At 38.6% G+C, this 18217-nt stretch overlaps 2 protein-coding genes across 5 annotated transcripts in view; one reads left to right on the top strand and one right to left on the bottom strand.

Annotated features, from left to right (window-relative positions):
* Window positions 1–6: 6 nt before the first annotated feature.
* Window positions 7–8939, top strand: LOC140224336 (aldehyde dehydrogenase 1A1-like). Its single transcript, XM_072298918.1, has 9 exons — window positions 7–151; window positions 767–957; window positions 1665–1778; window positions 2585–2687; window positions 3915–4099; window positions 5802–5966; window positions 6433–6590; window positions 7172–7246; window positions 8016–8939. Exons 1-9 carry the CDS (start codon window positions 76–78, stop codon window positions 8077–8079), a joined length of 1131 nt encoding a protein of 376 aa, XP_072155019.1. The 5' UTR covers window positions 7–75; the 3' UTR covers window positions 8080–8939.
* Window positions 8940–9354: 415 nt separating this feature from the next.
* The window catches only part of Neto (Neuropilin and tolloid-like), a 289241-nt gene continuing 280378 nt past the window's right edge, over window positions 9355–18217 (bottom strand). For all 4 annotated transcript variants that reach the window (XM_072298913.1, XM_072298910.1, XM_072298911.1 and 1 more), the window contains exons 10-12: window positions 15540–15908; window positions 13987–14345; window positions 9355–13336 (exon numbers count right to left, since the gene is read on the bottom strand). In XM_072298913.1, the coding sequence (XP_072155014.1) occupies window positions 13126–13336; window positions 13987–14345; window positions 15540–15908 (939 nt within the window). In that variant the 3' untranslated portion in view covers window positions 9355–13125. The remainder of the gene's footprint in view (window positions 13337–13986; window positions 14346–15539; window positions 15909–18217) is intronic.

The raw sequence follows: 18217 nt of genomic DNA, 5'->3' as shown, positions 1-18217 counted from the left end.
GAAGAAAATAAGGATTATTTAGCAAATTTAGAGACTCTAGATAATGGAAAACCGTATGAAGATTCTCTTTTTGACATGTCCTGTGTTGTCGATACCTTCAGGTATTTTGCTGGATGGGCAGATAAAATCCACGGAAAAACCATTCCAGTCGGTAAGAATGTTTTTAATACCATTTGCTCCTTCGAAGAATTCAAGGAAAAGAAAAAGGAAAATTTATGAAACTTACAAGATTCATTATTATCTCTTGAGTAGAAAATTCATGACTGGTAGCGGAGCTAACTGGAGGAGCGTTACAAGTTACCATGGAATAAGAGTACTCAAATCTCTGCTTGGGTCTGTTTCCCTCCGATTTTTAATGATGTTTGGAGGGTCCATTTGCCAAAACTGAAGATCTGATGGATAATAGATTTGTATAAGGTATTGATTGGTACAAATTTCAACCAAATCAGAGGTAGCTTGACTGAGCCCTTTCCTTGTCATTAAAAGTGGATTTTTCTCCATAGTCATTCGAGTAATTTTCCAAATTTTGGGTTTAATTTAAATCTGAGAGCCTGCTAACATGTAAGCAATTGCCAACTGGATTTGTCATCTTTTTCTGTTTGGAAACTCTGAAATAGAAAACTTTACTCTTCTAATGACCCTTATAATTCTGTGTTTTATAATTTTTTTCCCAAGAAGATGTCAATGTTCAGAGGGAAAGAAAAAATTTATCTGAATCTTGTAATTTTATCCTTATTTTCCTTACATACATATCTGTATTTTTCAGATGGACCTTACTTCAGTTACACGGTGAGAGAGCCAGTCGGTGTTGTAGGTCAGATCATTCCATGGAACTACCCTGCTATGATGATAGCATGGAAGTGGGGACCAGCCCTAGCTGCAGGTTGTACCACTGTATTGAAACCTGCTGAACAAACTCCGTTAACTGCCTTATACATCGCCTCTTTGACGCAGAAAGTTAGAGCCCTCTCTTTTTTTCTCATGCTCATTTTTCTCTTCTTTAATTTAAATTTTTTTGTTACCTTGGTATAGAATAAAATTGATAGTGTCAAATAACATTTGGCAAGGCATGTAAAGTTCAACAAAATAATTTGACAATTTTTCTTGTCTCAACAGGCGCTGGGTGCGAGAAAGGCATTTTACAATCGCAGTATTTCAGAATCACCGATTTTATTTGATTCATTGAAAAGATTGAAAAATTTATCAAATATCTTTAATGATTCTCAAATGTTCTAGGGATCAAATTCTGTATAAATTACCCATTAGATACTCCTCTAAGACATAAATTAGTGGCAGAGATTTTGAACCATCGCAACCGAGACATAATCTCCGCACCGACCATCTGATTTAATGATTAGTCATCTTAACCACAGTCAATGACAACTCAATTTTTGCAGGCTGGAGATTCCAGACCATAAATTAAAAAATACTAAAAAGTAAGAATTTCCAGTACTGTGCTCACTTAGTCAGTCTTATATTGAAGGAATAACCTGGAGTCCAATTTTCAGCACTTTGAAAGTTCCATAGTTCTGTACTAGTAAATATTGCTCACCAGTTATTCAGAGAAGATGATTGTTTTCTTGTTACATTAGGCTCTCAGGAAAAGTATTTGACTCCTTAACCTCTTCTTATATTCTTTTTATTAATTTCTTTTATATTTGCAGGCTGGATTCCCACCTGGTGTCATCAATGTTGTCACGGGGTATGGTCCAACAACCGGTGCTGCTATTGCATCTCACCCAGATATTCACAAAGTTGCTTTCACCGGCTCAACAGAGGTGAGTTTATAGATCATAATGTTGTTAGTTGCTGGAGGATTTAGCTGTATTCAAAGACACCTCTCTTTCTTCGGAGCTGAATGATGGATTTTCTTTACGCCTCAAGAGGGTTATGCCCTGAGAGCTGGCGAACCCTCAGGTCTGAACCAATAGGTATAGGTAGGGGGTTAGTCATAATTGTAAAGAAGGCACCAACTACCTGGTCGTTTTAAATACTCTTTGATTTAACTTTTACGTATAATGTGTTCATTTCTTATGTCGAAGAAGCTCACAATAAATCAATAGAAAAAAAGAAAAAAAACTTGATTTAAGATTTTCTGATATTTAGATACTCCCCTCCCCCCAAAAAAATGTAGCCCCAGAAAATACGAGGAGGAAGTATTTATTTCGATAATGTTTCTTGCTACTTTTAATCTGACAGAAAGTGTAAAAAAAGTGTTTTTAATCTATCTAAGTTTGCGTGATTTCACCGTCTGAAAATATTCTTGGAAACTTTTATGAAAATTTTTTTACTATCCTCGGTTTGGAAAAGTAGTAAGAGCTAAAATTTTTAAATACTATTTTTGGAAAGTTTTTTTTCCAGTTTTATATCCAGTGTTCTTTAGAGTTACAGATACACCTCATGAAGTTGAGAGAAGATCTAAGACCGCTCTCAAGTATACGTTGTTTAGATTGCCAGCTCTACTATCTTTCAGTTATTTGTGAGATTTAAAGCGAAAGATATGAGAACAAGTTTTCAAGAAAGATTCGTTTAATTCCGCTAAGTATCAGTAACAATTTTTACTGTTTGTTTTCCTCTGTTTTAGGTTGGTCATTTAATTATGGAAACAGCAGCAAAAACCAATTTAAAGCGAGTCTCACTAGAATTGGGTGGAAAAAGCCCGTTAGTAATTTTTGATGATGCAGATGGTGAGTATATTTTTGTTGCAAATTAATCTTTGACCCTCTCCTTTGGATCAATTTTCTCTGAAGTGAGAATCTGTAACTTCCAATATAATTTTCTGCCAGGATTAAAAGAAGGGCTCTTTTCAATTTTTGGAAATTTTACATCAAGGAAAAAACGAAATGAATTAGCAAGTAGTTGATACTGTATTTCTCCAAATCTTTTGCTTTTTCCAATTTATTGAGTTTCTTTTTTCTTTTGAAGCTTTAATTGGTCCAAGTGAGTTGATCATTCTCAAAAAGACTTAAGCCCTAGAAATGAAACCATAAGAAAAACGGTAATAACCATTTTAAAACATTTTAATTACGTGACTTGTGCGGAAAAAGCTCCCTTATTTTATAATAACCATTTTAATCAACCTGAAATTTTCACCCTAAATATTTTTATTTATTTAGTTTGCAACTTTTTGTACATAGACACAGGCAGTTATCGTACACGTCACATTAACATAAATTTGATACTTAAATCTTATGTTAACAATATTACATCTAAGTCACTATGCATTAATTTGTTACATCGTGATCGAAGAAATCGTCTACAGAGTAGAATTCATTATTAATTAAATACACTTTTAGTTTCAATAATTTGGATGTATTTCTATCAAACGGAACTATGTGCATTAAGACATGAGTCCTGATACCCATAGGAATATATGCATTATAGGGCTCACGTCACAATGCACTTATAAGTTCCGTTTGATAGAAATACGTCCATTTGTTCCCATCACCTTCCCTGATGTGCTTGGGAAGAAGAAATAGTAAAAGAGCTCTAAAATGCTGAAACGATAATCGTATTTTTATCGAAGCTGCAATTTAAAACGGGTTGGTTAATACAGTTTCTACTGTTTTTCTTGTGTTTTAATAATTGGCATTTAAGTATTTTTGAAAATGACCGCTTTTATTATGTACATAATGTGTTTTTCTTCTTCAAATTATTAACTGCGAGGAATTTTTGCCTTTTTAAAAGTAACAATATCGGTTATCCTCTGTCAGATTATGAATCCTCTTGATGTAACTTCTGGACCAAGTCGCAATCAATTATTTTTACTGTTCATTTTTAAAAAGAAGGAAATTTTTTTTAAAGGAATTATCCTCACAAAGGTTTTGATTTAGAGGAAAAAATAAACTTTACTACTTGGGATATACATGGAATTTGTTACAATATCTCAATGGGGATTTTCTCTTTTTTTACAGTGGACGAAGCCGTAGAGATTGCACACAATGCTATTTTTGCAAATCATGGTCAGAATTGCTGTGCTGGCTCAAGGACCTTTGTCCAAGAAAATATTTATGATGAGTTTGTGAAGAAAGCTGCGGCCAAAGCCACCAGTCGGAAAGTTGGAGATCCTTTTGAACAGGGCATTCAGCAAGGGCCTCAGGTAGGTTCTGGTCAATACTGAAGTTTTTAAATCACTATTCTATGTTCAAAATTCCTTAGGCCCCTCCTACTGTTGCCATTGGATTTTTTTCCATTTATTTTAATTCTGGATCCATTTCTTTGTTGATATGTTATATGTTTAGTCTGCAAGATTGAGAGTTTGCCTTTTTGTATCCTCTTCCTAGCGCTTTACAAGTACTAAGCGCTTAATCAAAGACCCAAGATTAAAAAGAATGAAATGTATCAGGGAGTGGGGAGAAAATCAATATTATCATTGTAGTCGGAAGTGGATAATTTCATTGAAATATATTAGAAAATCTTATATTGCAAAGAGGAAAACCTTCACAGTAAGCGTCAGAAGACAATAAGAAAGGATTTTTAAATTTTATGTGGTTTTATAACGGGCAGGCCGAAATCCGGCAGAGTTCGTATCCTGGTTTTCGGCCTCGCGGTGGCATCTTTCTGCGCACACAGCGAAAAGCCCGCGGATTCTGGGGTTTCGACTTGAGCAGGAGACAATGGCGGATCAACTATAAACATCAGCTCAGTGAACCCAGCGTTGGTGCTAAGTCGCTCCGGGAACCAGCGGACTCCCATGAAAAACGCCGCGGTTTTCGGGGCGACTTGCCACCTAATGACATCACTTCGCTGAAACACGGAATTCGTCAGCAAAGTTCAGCGGATATGAGAAAATTGGGAGTAAGGGCTTTTTGGCAAAGCCCGACCGCGAAGCACCGACCCCAAGCAACCATGAGTCAGTCCTTTAGAAGCGTTTGCTCCACTTCCTGAACTGTTGGTCCGAAGTGCCCCCCCCTCGCCCTGACGAGAACCCTCCCCCCCTTGTTTACCAGTAGAGTTGAGTTGTTTGGAGTTGTAGAGTATTGTAGCGAGTTGTAGAGTGTTGTAGCGAATTGTCAGTCACTAAGCAAAATTATTAAAGTCCGAATATCATCATCAATATCTTGTCATCTATCTGCATCGTCGATCCCCATAGGTGGTAAGATTTCTTCCTTTATACGAGTCGTCAGAGCTCTAAAACTGACTGGTGGAGGCAAGATCGCCCCAAAGGAGAGTGGTAGTTGAGAGTAGAGTGCCCTTTTGGCCCGTACCCACATCGACCGTTATAGGTTTAGAATCATGAGGCAAGCTTTATGCAGGATTCTTATACAATTATTACATACTTGAGTTTTTCTTCGGCTTGCAAAGACTGGGTTATGAGTCACTGGCCAGGGTGAGTTATCCGTTGGAGCTCAAGATACTCGCGCCAGAAAACTTAAAACTTATGTTAAATACTTACCTGCCCTATGCAGGAAGAAATAGTCCTAGGAGAAATATTCTATGATTAGAAACTGGAGACTTCAACATTAAGATTTTAAAATTTGAACAGACATCTTTTTTTTTGATGCTACAGGGAATTTAAGTGGTTCTAGTCACTTGACTCAATACATTATAGACTTGTATCTGAACTGTATATGCTTGATCAAAGCCCCTTCACTAGAACATCCAAAAAATCGATCAATGCCAACCTTAAGCTCCTCACAGTAAAAGCCAAGGCCCACGACAGGTTATAGGTTCGTCAGATCAATACTTTTCGTGAATTCAATTAATCAGTTTATGTATGACAGTACTCAAATTTCTTCACTTCGAAATGGTTTCTCATGTGACAAAAACTTCACTTGTGAGCTTTGTAATTAAACTTTCAGATTGACCATGAGATGTTCAACAAGGTGCTCAACATGATTGAATCCGGGAAACGAGAGGGAGCAAAACTTGAAGCTGGAGGTGGTGTCCATGGGAATGAAGGCTATTTCGTCCAGCCCACCGTCTTTTCCAATGTGACCGACACCATGAGGATAGCCAGAGAGGAGGTATGAAGCTGTCCGTTGTGCTTTGTAATGATTGAAGTACAATTTGTACATAGACAACACATTTATAATGTGATTATGATTATTCTCGACTTGAAGGGTTCAAAACGCTCATTAATTGATTGAACAGAAGTTGATGAAATTCTTAATAAATGCTGTCTGCATTATCTGATTGGTCTATCAGGACTGAATGAAAAGAAAGAAAGAAATTAAGGTATCGAGTAAGAAATTCAAGAGTTTAAAAATGTATTACTTGCTGGAACTGTAGGTACCAACATTTTTTTCCCCTTAGCTATTTCAAGGATCATTTCATTTCATTCAGACTAATTTTTGGAGGTATTTAAAGTTTGAAGACATGACACTGTGTTGGAAAGTGTCACTCTATTTAATTTCAAACCTAGCACCATGCATCATTGTCCAGGACCTTTACTTTTTCACCCATTTTGTCAATTTTTGTCTTTGCATGTAGATTTTTGGACCTGTGCAGTCTATCTTCAAATTCAAAACCATGGAAGAAGTAATCGAGCGTGCTAACCGGACCAACTATGGCTTGGCATCTGGTGTTCTCACTAAAGATATCAATAAAGCAATGAAGTTTGCCCAGTCAATTCAGTCCGGCTCAGTTTGGTAATTTGCACTTCAGCCTCTAAGAATTATTTCTTGAAAGTCTTTGCCTACCGAAGCTTTTAAAATCAAGTAAACAGTGATAGGTGAACTTTGTAATGAAGTCAACTATGTATTGGAGTCAATAATTTTTGACCTGGGATGATAAAAACAAGTTCAGCTTTTAAAAGATTTTCAGAAATTCTCTAATTTGCGTCTACAGCCAAAATGATGTAAGAGTATTGGTCATTGGTATTTCTTAGAAGTACTCCATACCTCTCTCATATACATAATTGAGGCTGGCTACTTTAATGTGCTTGCCTCACCTAGGGGTATAGCTGAAGAGATTTTTGCATGATTCACAATTATTTCCAGTAAAAAATGTCATTTTCTGTGGTTTATCTGAATTCTATACATTTTAGTAGATCTTCTCATTAGAAATATTTAGGAACTTTTGATGATGAATGTAATGAAAAATATGTGCAAATCTCTGTTCAGCATCTCTCAAATTGGTTTTCCATGAAATGCATAAATATGGACATAGATATGGACATGAAGGAAAGATAAAGGCAGCGAACATTAATAATATTCTTTTGTGTTGACAGGATTAATTGCTACGATGCTGTCGTCCCTCAAGCTCCATTTGGTGGTTTCAAACTCTCTGGTCAAGGAAGAGAACTGTAAGTTTATTTTTGGTTTAATTTGAAATCAACTACTCGTTAGATTGTCTCTCAGTTTCACCTTCTGTTGTAATGCACATTTCAGTCAACCTCTGAAATTGTTGTGCTACACATATCTATATTGGTGGAGAAATGGTGCTGGGTCCACACCATTTTGCCAGGAAATCAAAGCCAAGAAGTTCCAAGATGTTTTTTGGAACTTCTTGGCTCATGCATACCTACATTAGTACCTACATGATTGTCACAACCATCTAATCTTTGAGGAAGAGAAAAGATTGATGGTGAAATACGTCTTTAAAGTTCCCTTATATGGTTAGTCTCTCATAAAACATTCAGAATACATGCCCATAGATGAATTCATGTAAAAGATTGTACAGCTAATTAGCTTAAATTATCTCAAGACACATCCTTTCTCAAAGAATGCCAATTCGACAGTAGAACTTCAAAACCACGCATCTCGGTTTGCAACATTTCAGACTTCCTGTCAAACTTTATTTTTTAAATTGAAAACAATGCAACGCCAATTGTTTAAAACTTTCATGATTTTTCCTCTCTGTGCGGAGATAGCTCCATGAAAATTTCAAGGAATCTTGTTGATTTGAAGAAAATAAAATGAGAGGGGAGATTTTAAAACCCCACAAATGAGATACATGATTTGAGAGTTTCACTGTCTAATGGTGAAATGGCTTGGCTGGCTTATCTTTGGCTTGGCTGCTGGTAGTCATTGTTGAATATTTATTTACCTGTGATTAACTTTTTGGTTTTTCAGAGGAGAGGATGGCATTGATGCCTACGTTGAAATCAAAACTGTAACAATGAAGGTGCCATCATGAAGAACTCGCAGTTTACTACCATGAAGTATCACTTTCTACTGGAACATTCCTTTAAAAATACTAAAAAATATTGGAAAAATGGTTTTCCTATTACTCTTAATTAGGGCTCAATTTATAGAGGGATTAAGAAGGTTGCATCCCAGTGGCAAACAACAGCAACAAGATAGCACATTTTGGAAAAGATTATCTTTTTATAAAATTTTGTGCTCTTTAGCTTTTTTACATATGATGAAAAAAAAGAAGCTATTACTTACTTTCAAACTTTCCGGTCAGAAAATTAATGATAGACCAAAGTAAAAAAATCGAAAATCCAGCCCGGGCCTTTTGATCATAGTGGTGTGCTGCAAATTCCGGAAATGTGCTCGCCAGTATTCCCTCTAAAACCATTAAAAGTGACTTGAAAATTTCGTCAAGAAAGCGCTATTTTTCTGTGATACATGACTCCTGAAAATTTGTGAATTGTGATACGATTCCCTGTGAATGGAATAATCTTCCAGCAGTTTCCTCTCCAAGTATATTTACAGTTTGGAGGGGGGCAAGTTTTTCTTAAAAAAATTTCTCCTTTACATTGTTTTTTTTTCTTTATAATTTTGAGAAGTTCAGATAGATGCATAGGGTGAAATTTAATCAATTACCATGAGTTACCTTCATTATAAAAAAAGCCAATAAATATTATAGTCTCAGTAACAATATTCTTTTTTCTATTAATATTCGTGTAATACTCAAAATTATCAAATGTAACCAAAGAATTTTGTGTCAAAATTGAAATTGTAAAAAGTAATTGTTGAATATTGATCCAACGCTCAAAAATGTTTATCATAAGACTTCTAGAATATTATTTGTTTATTTTTTGCAGACGATCTTTCCTTTGTATTTATTTATTCATTCTTCCCGATACCCTGTAGGACAATGTAATAGAAGATTAGTACTCTTTTGTAATGCAAGATTGTATTCAATTACACGGAAAAAATTTGATTGCTGATTTAACAATTCAATTGTTAAAAAGTATGTCTGACATGTTTCAAATTTACATTTTACAATAGTGAAAAGCTTAATTTAATCACTCCTGTGGTTAAATTAGCATTTTTTATTGTTAAATCTACATTGAAACATGTCGGACACTCTTTGTAACTACAAAATTGTTAAATCTAATCAGCAATATAATTTTTTTCCATGTAGATTTGCATTTATCAGGGAAAATAATACTTGTACAGGATCGTTACACCCGAGGATTTATTGTAACACTTGAGGGAGAACAGGAGAAAGAAACAAGAGTTTAACAGTCGAAACAGGTGATTGTATTTATTACACTCCTCGGTTTGTACATTGGTAACACTTACCTCTCAAATTATTCTACCTAATATTTACAAATTAATCTATCATTCTGAGAAGAATGACTTAAGCTCATATTAAAATAAAACTATGAATGTAATTGTAATTGAGTACAGCAGTTATTTGGCCAAAGCTGTACTTATTTGAATTTCCTACTAATTCAAGGCATTTCAGTTTTAAGTTATTCTGTACGTCCAACGTACCTCTTTCCATATGTAGGCATGACTAGATCGTGGTCAATAACTGTTGAGGACATCAGTTATAAGCTATTTTTTCCTCAATCAAAGAACTGATGGCACATAGTAAAATCTTACCGAATACTACAAGTGTGAAGAGTTGAGAGTGAAGGATGTATTAAGAGCAAGTTTTCTCTTGGGTGCTAGTCAGTACAGTGCAAAATTATCATTCATTTGGCATCATAATCACAGAGAAAACAACATTCAGAATATAGGCGTTGAAACAAGAGGAGGGTGGATTCTGATTTAGATGTATCTTATGCTTTTCCTTGAGTGGGGCTAGACTTTTCCCAACTTTCTCTGACTGTCTGTGTGCTATTGCTTCCTCTGGGCCCTTGCGGCAGGAAATTCCCAACTTCATCTGTGGGTGTAAATTATATTTTTTTGAATCTTTGAAGTGACATTGGACACCTTCATGCGAGAAAATACCATCTATAGTGGAAGCTCTTTGCAAAATTGGCTTCTCTAATTTACCCGCATGCTTCCAGTTTACATGTAGCATGTATAGTGCTTTCTCATATAAGCTCATGTTTCATGCAGTATATTAATCAGGCACTGTCCTTGCTAAGAAACAATTAGTTTTTTCTTTCTTTTATTGTTTGATTAAATGAGAAGATTACAAATTTTCCGGTAGAATTATAAGTATTCAATGAAAACCACTAGAAAAGAAAAAGCAATTAAAGAATTTCTTTTCTTTTGTGCATTCTGAAACATCTTTGATCATCACAAACTAGGATGATTCCAACAAGGTCGCGATTTTTTGCTCGTTTTTGCCAGTACTGGTACTGGCAAAAACGAGTACTGAATACTAGTCCCATAAATTAAAGGTAATAGTGCTAACAGTGGGATTCCATAATTTGGCAACTTTGCTACATACGGGAGATATTGAATAATTAATAGGATACGATTTTTATTTTTTTCTAAGTAAATTGAATGAGAAGATTCAGAAGAAGCCAATACTTAAAGTCCGACAAAGAAAGGGTTACGAGGCATAACGCTTTTCAAAGATTTATCGCTCTACTTTCAATTTTAATATATAAATGACCGAAAATGTGCTGTCTGTTACGCTGACTCTTTACCGCGTACAGACAGCACATTTTCGGCATTTTACATATTATTAATTAAGAAGTAGAGCAATAAATCGTTAGAAATCGATATAATACGTAACCCTTTGAAGATTGATGCGAAAAAAATCGATTGATTATCATTACTAGTAAAAATATGACCTAAAATGTGTTGTGTGTTACGGCGACAAAACTATTCCAGTTATTGTGAAACCACCCATCCGCGATCTGCACCATCTTGCAACGCTTTCTGTGGTGCGCATTCGAACTCCAAGGATTTCATGGTGAATACGAAGATGTATGCACGGAGAAAATCCACCTTGAGAACCAACAATCGTGTACGATACGTTGTTCATAAGAAAACCAGAGCGCCTGCAATTTTTGAGTATGCAACACGGACATCCCAAGAACACGAATAGTTGCTTCCAGACCTAGCCATTGAAAAAGCCGAAGCACCTTCAAATTTTTCGGCTCGTGAAAACGAAATTTGTCACTCATTGCATTCATACATCGACGTTGCCCAAGAAAGGACGGTTTGTGTATTTAATCAAATTGAAAAAAAGAAATAGGTAAATTAATAATAAATATACAAATAAAATGGAGAGTATTCTTGCGGCAATTTATTACTCTCCTGACTTTACAGGCAATCACACATCACTTTCATCTGTATATTTTCATTTAAAGTATTTATGGAAATGTTTAAGAATCGTATTCTATTAATCATTAACTATCTCCTGCACATGACAGTGTTGCCAAACAGTGCAATATACGGGACCGTTACAGGCAAAAACGAGTGGAATCAGAACCTATATTGTGTACATATCGCTGTTTGCAGTTTTCGTGGATTCAAAGATTCCCTGAATTTTCAGGTATTTTCAACATATAAATCTCCGACTTTTTCCTGGCTTCTCGGTGTTTCTCTTGGCATACTTAAGTATAGTTTCTGATAAAACACATGATCATAAAAAATTCTGAGCGGGAAGTATTTCGAGGGTGAAAAAAATGCAATGTTTTGTCTGTGATTTATCTCGTGTTTGGACCCCACTCTCGCACTCGGCGACCCAAAGGGATCACCAAATCAAAAGCGGCCACGTCCAGAAACAATTCATTTTAGAAACCCCACACTGACAATTCAAGTACCCAATGCAATGCAATATTTTTATCACGAGAATCTTAGGCATTTCCAACTGAAACTTTCACCGAACTTTCGTCTGATCTTGAGAAAAACTTAGACACATTTTGGACAAAAAATGAATATAAACTCTTGCTAAAAATTGAATTCTTCGAGTCAATCTCGCAGCCTTGGAGTAGAGTTCCGTTCCTTCGCCCGGAAGGTGACGAGATCAGTAGCGTGGCGTGAATTGCGATGTATCGATTATTATGCCATTTAAACCTATGATTAAGAATCGATTATTAAGGTGTTCGCTGCGAACACCCTGTTTATCGATCCTTTTCTATAGGTTTAAATGGCATAACAATCGATACATCGCAATTCACGCCACGCCACTGGACGAGATGTTCGAGTGCTCGGTGGACATCCCCTTAATGTCACGCTGCTTTATGAGGACAATTGTAGAAGCAACTATACCATCAATAAATGAGAAACTTTCACCACACCGGAAAAAAGGATGTTGATTTAACATTCTGGATGTAAAGAAAGTGTGTGAGGACTTATAAAATGCTAAATTACCCACCACAGCAGTTAGTTTTACATCTTGGCATTGCTAAAGTAACAGCGGGTAATTCAGCATTTTGTAAGTCCTCGCACGCTTTTTTCACATCCAGAATATTGAATCAACTTCACTTTTTTTCAGTGTAGGGGCGTGGCATAGAGAAAAAAAAGGAGGTGTTTGCATTTCGGGCATCTTGGAATTTTTTTGATGATTTGATGACGTAGGTCGGTACAGCGACGTTTATCCTGTCGATTTTCTTGGAAATGGTGTAATTTAAGAAAAAAAAGGTCATTCTATAAAAAGTGCTTGAAATTATATAATGAGTCGATTTAAGTCAAAAAATCGGACATTATGGTCCGTTTTTCATATTTCGAATTCCGGATTTCGCTGGCCAGGTTGTACCGACCTAAGTCACAGGGTAAACAAACCTCAAGATGCAAACACCTCCTTTTTCTTCTCTATGGGGGCGTGGGGTCTCTAAATGATGAAGTTTCTAACCACGTGGATACTATTTGCCTACACGGTTAAAACCTGGATCCTGTGGGCTGCACGGAGGTCGGACAGCTCGTCGGGCGGAGCTGAGAAGCATCTAGGAAAGCTCTAGCTGGCTGGGCGCTAGCTCGGGAAGCCGGAACCGGCGTCATAGCACGGTTGCGGGGCGAAGGTGACGCGCTGCGCTACGGTATTTACAGGTGATTGGTGCCGGGGGAACCGTCGCTTGTACGGCTCCCACTCGGGTTGTCAATGGGTGACGATGACGTCCGGCGCCGACTTGGAGGACTGGATGCTGAACGGCCGGGGGTCGGCCACGGTGCCGCCGCTGCTCGAGCCGGAGGCCGATTCCGAGCCGGACCCCGTCGCCGAGAGCTTGTCCATCTCGATCACCGCCTCCGCCTTGAATTTCGGCAGCTCTTTAGGCTGCGAGTTCGAACTTGAGCTCGTTGTCCCACACCTGAAATCAAACCACTTTCATTCAGACGAGCAATACTGGGTTTCGCAACGTTCATAAATTATATTACATTTTGCGGTTAGGGACTATAATTCCTGGATCATACGTAATAAAACTTTACGTGCGTAGAGAAATTAAGTACACACAGTTAATTAGGTACACACGCTACTTCTACACGGAGAAAAACTTCGTGCATGGGACCAGAAGTTGTGGTCGTATGGATCGCTGAAGTTTTCGGATCACGGATCCGAAAATTTAAGGTCCAGCTGCCGAAGTTTGTGTCAGACATCTGAAGTACTTTGGCATCTACTGAAGGGTTTGGGTCACACATCTAAAGTACTCCGGTACTTAACGAGGTACTTCCTTCGAGTTACGTTCAAAATTCCGATCGCTTTGAGCGGTATCTACTAACACTTAGTAATCCAATCCTAATCATAGGTCTTCTAACATTAACCTCTGAATATTTTTTGACCCCTCTCTTCCACGTCATAAATACATGCCTGACAGGGTTGAAAAATCGGCACCACACGCCGATTTCGATCGGTGTGCTCATAAAAATTGGGGCTTCACGCGTACGCTCCCGGAAAATCGTGTTTTCCGAGATACGCACTTCTGCACTTTGACCATGGACATGGACATGCTATAGACCTCACCTGGGATTTGTACTGTATCCGAAAGTGGTGAAGTTGTGTCCGGTGGGCGGGTGGTGGTTGGCCCTGGCCTGGGGCTTGATGGGCAGCGTCTGGAAGGCCTCGTGGGGTCGTTTGCCCGGCGACCCGGAGCCGGAGCCCGAACCGGAGCCGTGCTTCTGATATGACCTCTGCATCGGGGGCAGCGGCGGCGGGGGCGTCGGCGCCGGGAGGTTGTAGCTCTCCTCGGAGGTGTTGTGGAAGAGGCTCTCCCGCGTCTGACACTCGCAGTCCTTCATTTCCGGCGCCAAAGGCGTGTTCCCGTCCCGCAGGTACAGCCCGTCTTCCTCCTCCTCGTCACCCGCGTCGTACTCGTGACTCACCTGGGACAGAAGGAGAGAGATAGAAAAAAATTGAGTCACAAATGGATTGCATTTTGCAAAAAGGAACCAAGAGCATTGCCATGTTGCTAAGATTGTGCAACTCCACCCTTAGAAATAAAGCACTGTAATCATGCAAATACATGGAATTTACACGGTAATTTGTGTCTTAAATTTACAGTTTTTCGCGTGTTAAATAGAAAACTTTTATGGATGATCAGGTTTTTCTCCCAGGACAAAAGGAGTCGCACAATTTTAACAACATTGCAATGCTTTTGGTTCCTTTTTGCAAAATGCAATCCATAATGAACCTCGTTTAGCAGGAAGGAACCGAACCACGTCAGCTATTAGCAAATTTAACTGTGCAATTTAATTTTTTACGAGAGAAAATTTGTACGGATTTTTTTGTGCGGTGCTTTGAGCCTCGGAAATAGCTAGTAACTGCTTTTTTGTGTGTGCGTCAGAACTCCTAATCTAAATTCAACTTAAACTTTGATCTTAAAATTTAACGTATAACTTAAGATACCTTCCTTAATTTTTGACATTTCAGGGTCAAACTTGCACCAAATGTTCAGATTTCCTTTTACTATGCAGTGGTGCTAATAATTGTATTTTTAATTTTTGGAAGAGGGAATCCCTATTCCAGATCGCGTCCCATTTTTTGTACATTTTCATGATTGGATTGCATTTCGCAAATGGGAACAAAGATTATTCAAATGTTGCTAAAATTGTGCAACTTTTTTACCTTGCAAATATAAACTGATAATCTAATTGGACGTATTTCTGTCAAACGGAACTAAGCGCCAATTCGAGTTCCTTTTGAGGAATTTAGAATGCCGGATAGCGCGTTCTGTCAAACGGAACTAAGCGCCATGGAAAAGCATTGCGAGTATAGGACGGAACGAGCCCGACGCCCGGTTCCGCCGCCAATCCAAGCCCCCCTCTACCCTCCTACCGCTATGGCGCTTAGTTCCGTTTGACAGAAATACGTCCAATTATGTTTCATCTTGGCTCCCGATAAGCCATTAATTCAAGACTAAATTACCTTGGTAATTGTAATTTTTTACACGATTTCAGTACTTTTTTGCGAAGAATGTAAGTTGCACAATCTCAGCAACATTGGAATGTTCCTCGTTCCTTTTTGCAGAAATGCAATCCAATTAACTCGTTGAAGGCGAGACATACGTGGAGACTTACCCTTTGCCGCTCATGCCTGAGGAACATGAGGTTGACATCGCCGGGGTCGTGCTTCTGGCAGACGCCGATGGGGTGTCCGGGTCCGGGCCCTGGTCCGGGGGTGGGCGTGGCGGGGACGAAGCAGTCCCTGGCGGGGTCGCGGGCCTTGTGGTCGTTGAGGCCGTGGCCGTGGCTGTGGCCGTGCCCGAGGCCCGGGAGCTGGAGCTGCCGCACCGGCGACGCCGAACGCGAGCGCGAGGACTCGAGGCTCACCGAGCTCTTGCTCATCTTCGGCACGATCGTCGCCACCGGCGTGATCATCATCGACCCCGCCGGCGTCTTCCGTCCCAGCTGGTCCAGCCGCCCCTCCCGCGATTGCTTCGTGTGTTCCTAAAAAATACAATCATTTTTATTTCTTCATTTAAGTGGAAAAAAAAACAAAGTCAGTGAACATTGTAATGCAATGTCTGAAGGTATTAGCACTGAATATATTGGAATTTGGTGTGTAGCCGAGTGCTAGAAATAATGGTAGCAAATAATGATAGAATAATAGCTCGTTATCAATTGTTACCATCAATGAAATCTGTTACCTTGTTTGAAATTTAAATTATGGCCTTTGTGATATCAATTTTGTGACCCTGACGATGAAGCGTTTGCTTCGAAAAGCTTCGGTCTAAGTTTGTTGATAAAATGTAAGTTTTTTAAAAAAATTTTACATTATTTCTAGCACTTGGCTGCACACCAAATTCCAATTCCATTTCAGTGACCACGTGGTAAAATGGACCCCATTAAAGACACGGAAACACCTTAATATTTACAAAACACATATTATATTTTCCTTTGATACATATTTTTTTTCATCGATTTAAATGAGAATAATTCATGTAGAATGTGCCAATATTTCAGAATCATGAGTTGAAAAACGCTGACTCCGCGAGTTTAAATATTAGAGCCTGACACAGAGCGGAGCGCCGTGTTAGCAGCGCGACATGCGGACTGGCGCCTACAAACCTAACAGGGATACTTCACGCATTGCGCAATGCGTGAAGTATCCCTGTTAGGTTTGTAGGCGCCAATCCGCGTTCGCGCTGGCCGGCCGCCCGCAGCGTGACACGCGCGGCTTCCAGCAACTATTTCACCACAGAGGTGTTGCACAGTATCATACGAAATTGAAGGCGCTCCAACACATTAAGAATGACAGGCATCCTTTAAGAGTACAGAGCTTTTCTCGCAAAATAAATCAAGGTACTGCGGCACAAAAAGAGAGCGGTGGTCCAAAAACTCACTGAGTCCTAGCATCCGTATTTAATAACGTGTAGTATAATTTTTAAATTTCATTGGAGAAAAAGTGACTCGATTTAGGCAGAAACATTCTTGAGTATACCGTCAAGAAGATTTTATTTTGAATCAATAATAAAATAGCTGAATGAAAGCGGGTAAGCTTGATGTAAGTGACTTTTCTTTTTATATAAGCGTCTTTTCTTCTTTGAACAAGAATTATTTCCTTTATTTATTCATGAGGAAATCTTCTCGGCGGTTTTGAGCATATTTCTGCTTGAAACAAGTCATTTTTTCTTTTAATGAAGTTCAAGAATCATTCTAAACGTTATTGAATACAGATACTAGGACTTTGACTATCGCTCTCTTTTCATCGTCGTCACTCGATTTAATTTGCGAGGAAACTTCGTGATTTTGAAAGATGCCGTCAATCATGATACGTTGGGGTGCCTTCAATCTCGGATGATACTGTGCACCAATTCCGTGGCAAAATAGTAGCTCGAAGCGCCGCGGCACGCCGGAGCAGTCGCGAAGTAATCGTAAACAGGAAAAATCTAAGAACCATTAACTGAGGCAAATCAAGAGGTTTATCCGATTCAAGTATAACAAGATGGGATTTTCTTGAATGATAATTAGTCCTGTTACACCAAAGAGGTGCAGAAAGTTTTGGTGAATTTTCCCAAGGTTCATAAGGCGTTTTCTTAGCCCGGCAGTATGGTTGAAGATAAAAATCGTCTATATTCTCGATCGTATCCAAACGATCTCCAAGTTTTTCGGATGATTATTGACAATTTTGCAAAACTCGGTGGATTCGTTCGATAAAATTTTCCGCTCGGACGCTATTTTGACAATTTCCATTGACCTTGTAGAATGGTAAAGCGAACTATGAAAAAAAAAAAAAAAATGAAAATTTAGGAGCTCAGAGCGCGTATGCTAAATATAACCTGAGGAGATCTAGCAGCTAGTACCAGATTTCTAACAGTGCTTATCGGTTTCAGGACATTCAAACATAAATTACATTTTCCTTTAATACAAATTTTTTCCCCTCAATTTAAATGAGAATAAACCATGCAGAGTGTGCAAAAATTTCAAAATCATGAGTTGGAAGTCGCTGACTCCGTGAATGTAAATATGAGAACCTAACACAGAGCGGCGCGCTGCTGCAGCGGAACACGCGCACTGGCGCCTACAAACCTAAGGGGATACATCACGCATTGCGCAATGCGTGAAGTATCCCGTTAGGTTTGTAGGCGCTAATGCGCTCTATCTCGCCGCAGCGTGCTACGGCGCCTCAAGCAACTATTTCACAGCAGAGGTGTTGCGCAGTATCATACGAAATTGAAGGCGCTCCAATTTATTAAGGATGACAGGCAACAGGCATCCTTTAAGAGTGTGGAACTTTCCTCGTAAATTAAATCAAG

This window comes from Bemisia tabaci, chromosome 3, assembly GCF_918797505.1.
Source record: "Bemisia tabaci chromosome 3, PGI_BMITA_v3".
NCBI classification, from domain to species: Eukaryota; Metazoa; Arthropoda; class Insecta; order Hemiptera; family Aleyrodidae; genus Bemisia; species Bemisia tabaci.
Note: the sequence above shows the minus strand (reverse complement) of the source record. Positions and strands in the feature narration are given on the sequence as shown.